This window comes from Ambystoma mexicanum, chromosome 5p, assembly GCF_040938575.1.
Source record: "Ambystoma mexicanum isolate Mex_15411 chromosome 5p, UKY_AmexF1_1, whole genome shotgun sequence".
NCBI lineage: Eukaryota > Metazoa > Chordata > Amphibia > Caudata > Ambystomatidae > Ambystoma > Ambystoma mexicanum.
This window is the reverse complement of record NC_090930.1, coordinates 269,717,037-269,723,036: the sequence shown is the minus strand read 5'-3', so window position 1 is coordinate 269,723,036 and position 6,000 is coordinate 269,717,037. Positions and strand designations below refer to the sequence as shown.

General features: G+C 42.0%; 1 protein-coding gene across 1 annotated transcript in view; it reads right to left on the bottom strand.

Moving 5' to 3' along the window:
- Positions 1-269: 269 nt before the first annotated feature.
- The window catches only part of CUL4B (cullin 4B), a 1,392,627-nt gene continuing 1,386,896 nt past the window's right edge, over positions 270-6,000 (bottom strand). The window contains exon 21 of the mRNA XM_069612678.1: positions 270-2,593. Within this exon, the coding sequence (XP_069468779.1) occupies positions 2,498-2,593 (96 nt within the window). The 3' untranslated portion in view covers positions 270-2,497. The remainder of the gene's footprint in view (positions 2,594-6,000) is intronic.

Here is a 6,000-nt window from a genome sequence, read left to right as displayed (position 1 = left end):
CATGCACTAGGAGACTAAGCATCTTAAGACATTCCAAGGAGTGAGGGAGTGGCCCAGGTTTGGTTTTGGTTAATTGTCAGCAACAACATAAAAGAAACTAAGAGAACCTTGTTTGGGAGGATTGGGTACCCAATGGTGAAGAGTGTCTAAGGCTGCAATTACATCCAGATGGACAACAAAAGGTTGTCCATCCTTACTTGAGGCAAACAGATAGAACTCCATCGAAGCGTAAATACAGCATAATAAAAATTCTATGGACTACAACAGCGTAACACAAAATGTTTTTAATATTTATTAAATGACACAAAATACCTAGATAACAGACTCTTTCACTCTTTTCAGGGACACATATGTACATTATTTACCATCTTAGAAAGATTGTATCCAGTTCATACTTTCTAAGAAACATTAAAAAGGTGTATTTTTTGTTGCAGCGTATGCAAATGCTGTCACATGCCCTTTCTGCTGGTCTGCATCTCCATGAAGTTGTAACACAGTCGACTAGCACATTCTTGCATTCCAGTAGCTGAAGTGTAAGAGCTTGTCTGAAGACAGAAGTTAGTTTCCATTCCAGACATACACTCGAATAATTTGTTTACAAAAGTATATTACATTTTTTAATGCTGCTGTTCTCTGAAAACGTTAGTGTACGATTTCAAAGAAAATACCTAAGAACTCAGAGTAATTTAACAGTGGCATTTCAAACGTTTACGTATATACAAAGAAAAACCAATGTTAACACTCGCCTCTGGGACTTTTGCCACTTTGAATTCATGCTTTGCGGAGAAAGAAAGAGGGGACAAAAAAGCAGGTTGCAAGCAAAATAAAAATCTGAACCACAATTAAGCAACTTATTTATCTACCTTTTTACAATAGTAACTTTGGCACCTTTGTGTAAACTAAGCAGTAAAGGAATATGCAGTCATGGGAACAAATGATCTAGCTTTCCCAGGGAAAGAAGACCATTGACATCAAGTTAAAAACTAAAATTATATTTATACATGGAATAGCCTGCAATTTGATGAACTGCAAGGCAGAGTCAAGGATGATACCCAATAAAAGATGAACATTTAGGCCCTTTTGCAAAACATTTTTCTAAAAGGCACACTCAAAAGGGAACATCCTAGCTGAATAAAACCAAGGGGAACACATGTGCGCTGTAGGTGAAACATCATTAATGAATTGATCTACAACTCAAAAATGTTTGCGTAATCTAAAGAAAAATTTGTAACATGGACATATTATTAAAAAATAAATAAACACATTAGAAACAAATGAAAGAATCTGGGGGAGTCATTTACTTTGAAGAATTCTTCTGGATGGTCACCTGGCTAACTGAATACATGGTCTGAGCGAGGGCTTCCGCAGATAACTGCTGGATTCAACAAAAGGCAACAATGGCAACTCTACACGTTTGCATTTTCTTTTGAAAGGAACACAGTCAAACATTTAGAAAGGGAAATTGAGCCGATTTCTAGCCTTGAAGTAAAAGGCTACTAAGCAAAAGGCTTGATTTAGCAAGACCTTAATTAAGTGCATAAAAGAAACGGATACCTAGTAAGAACATATGCATATCACCTGGACTCAATGAAAACCCCAGATCGTCGAAAAGTCCTGAAAACCCACCATCACAAAAGGTCAAAATATCCTTAGAGCAATGTTTGGAGCCACAAAGAAAACATACATGTTAAAAAGTAATTGCTGAAGTGAGTATAAGAGTTGGTTTGATCACAGTGTGGTTTTAAAATGTTTCTTAAGTAGCTTTACTTGTTAAGGATTGGTAAAGAAGGGATGCAAGTTTTTTGTTCCACATACCTATTTTAAGAACGTGGCGACTATATTAAAATGAAACACTCATTTAAACCAAAATCTCACGCAGTGTGTAATCAAATGGTTTAGCATATGGATCAAGAATCCCTCAAATTAACAGACTTCGGAAAACGGTCAATACAAACGCATTCATCTGAGAAACATTTCTCCTGGCTTTCACACATGGCATCTTCTGTGCTAATATGGTTATGAAAAGCATAATTCGGAAACACATTCTTTGAACTCTTGAGTACAGCAAATAAGAGACATCCATTATCCTGCCCAAAACGTTGGTATGCAGTCCTCTTCATTGTGGCAATAGGAGACCACTTTGAAGATTAAATAAACGAAGGAATTTTCAGTGGGAGAAAACTGGTTAAATTCCCATGGCGTTGGTCTTCAGTCCCAGAGACAAGTGGAACCACAAAGTAAAGGTACTTTCCAGGAGTTTTCTGCATATCCAAGTAACATGCAGCGAGTTCAACAGCATTCGTTGACAATGTAAAAAGTACTTTTAAAGGGCCATCCTTCTGACTAAAAAAAGTCAACGCTAATATTGGTTTCCATTACACAGCTTTCATTCAGTCATCGGTGGTATAAAAAGTCAGTTAATGGGATCAATAGGCAAGTTCATCCACTGGCAATCGAGAAGGACACCAAGTGCTCAGAAAAACAAAGGCCAATATCTCTATGCAACATAGTTGTACTGGTTTGCATTCTCTTTGTCTCTTTCCATGTAGTCTCTGTCAATTAGCGACTCTATTCTCTTCTTTAGATCTGCAGGCTGAAAAATAAAACAAACTGTCTCAAAACCTAATTCACAGCAAAGGCAAAAATGTTTAAGCAATTCTGAACAATATTAGTTAATGAAAAACCAAGATTTCTAGCAAATCAAGCAACTGTTGTATTTAAGGAACACGTTCCTTACCTGTAACTGTTGTCCTCAAGCATGGGTCTAATATTCCCAGTCGTCAGGCCAGGAATCCTCGGTAAAAAGAAGAAAGCAGCATTGCTTTGAAAGCATAAATCCTGCCTTTGACCCATTATCCAATGAATGAAGACTGGGTCATACTGCACCCATCCAATGACGGTCGTCTCCCTGAGTCATGGGCGTAGGAACCAGGGGGGACGAGGGGGACACATCCCCTCCACATTTCTGAGTGGGGGAGATACATTAGGATGTGCCACCCCCCCCACATATCAGAGCTGTGCCTTGCAGGTAGATTGCCAGCATGGGTAACTGATGGCAGTTTTCATTTTTAAGTGCATCATAGAGCCACAGGTTAAGTCACCATGTCTTTACCAGCCTTTAAAAAACAGGCTATCCATCTGCTCCCTGACAGTTGCATCCTACTCTCTGTGTGAAGGGTAAAGGAGGGGGTGCTAGAAAAGGGGCTTCTTTGCAGTGACTGAAAGAGTGCAGGTTGGCTGAAAAACATACTTTAGACTGTGGTGTCCACATAAGATGGCTCAGCTGGTTGAGCGCTCGCTGCTGCAATCGGAGTGCGATTAGCATGTTTGAATCCCGGCAAGGTCAACTCTGCCATTAATTCTTCAGAGGTTGACAATAAATGATTACCATCTATGGTTGGGTGATAATTGTTAGTAAATATGTTCTCTGTACAGCACTTCAGTGAAAGTGCTATATAAATAAATCATATAACAATAAACATTGTTCTCTCACAATTTAAATTGCTTTTCTGGATGTCTAAAAAACGTTTATACATTTTTTTTTAAACTTAGCCCAAACAGAAAACAGTACCTTGTGTAACTACATTTTTTCTGCAAGCATGAAATATTTCATTTACGCACTTTGGGCCTCATTAGGACCCAGGCGGTAAGGGGTTTACGGCGGCGTAAACAGCGCCGTCCCTTACCGCCTGAATCCGAGGTCCCTTAGCGCCATGGAGGTTTTAACACCTGCTTTTAGGCGCTAAGGGACCTTGTTGTTAATTACGCCACCGTAATTTACGGTGGCGTAATTAACGCCTTCCCCACTCCCATTATGCCCTATGGGGCAAAAATGGGAATGGGGAAGGGTAAATGGGTTAATGGGGACTTACCGCCCCACTCACCTCGGTAGTTTACGCCATGGTGGTAAAGGTACGACCCAGGCGGTAACTTACCGCCTGGGTCGTAATGAGGCCCTTTGTCTATTAATGGAATTAGCCTTTGGCATGTTTCTTACAATATTGCAAAGCTTTTCTATTGAATGTTCACTGAATAAACTGCTATATTTTTTTCAATGTATCTTTGTTACATACAATTCTGTATGCAGAATGAATAATAATGTATTATCTGATGAAGAAAAGATAAATCGAGCTTTCTTCTGTGTCTTTTTACGTAGAAATAAGTGTTGATATCTCTGACTGCAAAAGACTTTGGGCCAAATTTTTATAAAGTGGCGCAAATAAAAAGTGCAGGAGGAGGTGCCTTTTTCCTTGTGCCACTTTAAGAAACCAAGATGGCCTGCATATTTCTTGAGGACTGTGTAGCAGCTCAAAATGCTTTGGACAGCCCGCTTACAAACACAAGTCACGAGCGCATTCCTGACTCTGATGTATACATCGGTCCTTTAGCACCTAGGTGAAGAGGGGTGTAGTAATGTGGAGATGGGTTCAGCAATGATGTGGAGAGTGGAGCAGTAGTGGTGTGCAGAGAGGTACAGCAGTGGTGAGGAGATAGGGTAGTGGAGAGCAAGATTGGAGTGTGGAGGTAGGTAGAGATGAGTGGGACATTGGAAGGAATAAAGTGTGAGGGAGAGATGGTGGGTGGAATAGTGGGGAGGAGGGTAGGAGGAAATAAGAGAGGGACAGAGAGATAGGGAGAGAAATACCAGGGCATGGAAGGAAAGGACAAAGTGGCACCTGAGTGTCTGAAGGCACCAATTCGGATGTTATACCACTTTGGAAAACTTGGATTAGGGACCATCTAAATTGTTCTCAAAGGGAGTTAGAACCAAAGGCAATTGCCTTTAGGCCACCCCTGTCAAATTGTCAGCATTAGATAGCAGGGGATACCAATTTCCAGTGACAGACATGGAGTTGAGGGATGCCTCGTCTAGGGAGGGAATGGCACGCGCTAGTTGTGAAAGAGAGAGCCTGAAAGAGACAGCCTTTAGGTAGGCCCTTTACTAATCTACAAATAAAAACCCTTGAATGGTTTTCAATAATTGGTGTGTTCTTGAGGCATTCTGTAACAGCCATCATATGAACTGTACCCACCCATAACTGCCATTGGCAGAAAGCCTGGAGCGTGGTAATTGGACATGCCTTTGGCCACCCAAGCCACAGAGAGTGACCATTGGACATGGCCTACAGCACAATCTTCTTGGCCCTTCTCAACCCCCGGCACTTGCCATGGCCACATGTCATCCAAAGCCACTTGGAGTAGCCACTGGACATGGCGAGTGGAATTTTGCCCAGTTCATCTTCCCTGCCCCAAACATTTCTATACTGGCCACTGGGATGGCTTTCTGTTATGCCCCTGCCACCACCAAGAAGCTACCTGAAGTGTCCACGGCTTGTAGTCATGGACATTGGTCACTGTGTCTGGGTCTTTGGCCATGTTTTGGGCCTCCATCAGCCACCCAAAATGCATTTAAGTGTCAGATTTTGCAGTTGGCGTTTTACAACATGCAGGTTTATGGGCGCTTGAGGAATGCAACACTCCGACCTACAATTTTCTTTATGGCTTGAATGGATTGTTTCAGTAGTATTGTCCCCAGGCTATGCCTTGCCCCCCAGAATTTTAATGTCTCCTACGCCCCTGCCCTGAGTCCTGCCCCCTCTGGGGGCTAACTTCAGATTAGAAGCACGTGAGGTGCCAGTATGAACCCAGAAAAGCCACCGCAGAGGGAGGGTTAGCATGTGAATCCATGCCAGACCAATGCTGGAGAACAACAGTTACAGGTAAGTAACTTTTTCCTTCTCCAGCATGGGGTCTGCATGGATTCACATGCTCGTGAAATGATTATACAGCAGTAAAACAGACACAACCACAGCAAGTGGCAAGACTCAACAGAAGTACAACACTTACCCCTGAAACCGACTCACCTTAAACAAACGGGTTGCACAGCACTGCTTGGCCGACTCTGGATTCCTTCCTGGAATCCCTGTCGACAGCAGAATTTCGTGAAGGTGTGGGTCGACTTCTACGTAGTAGCCCTGAAAATGTCCAGCAGGGAAACCC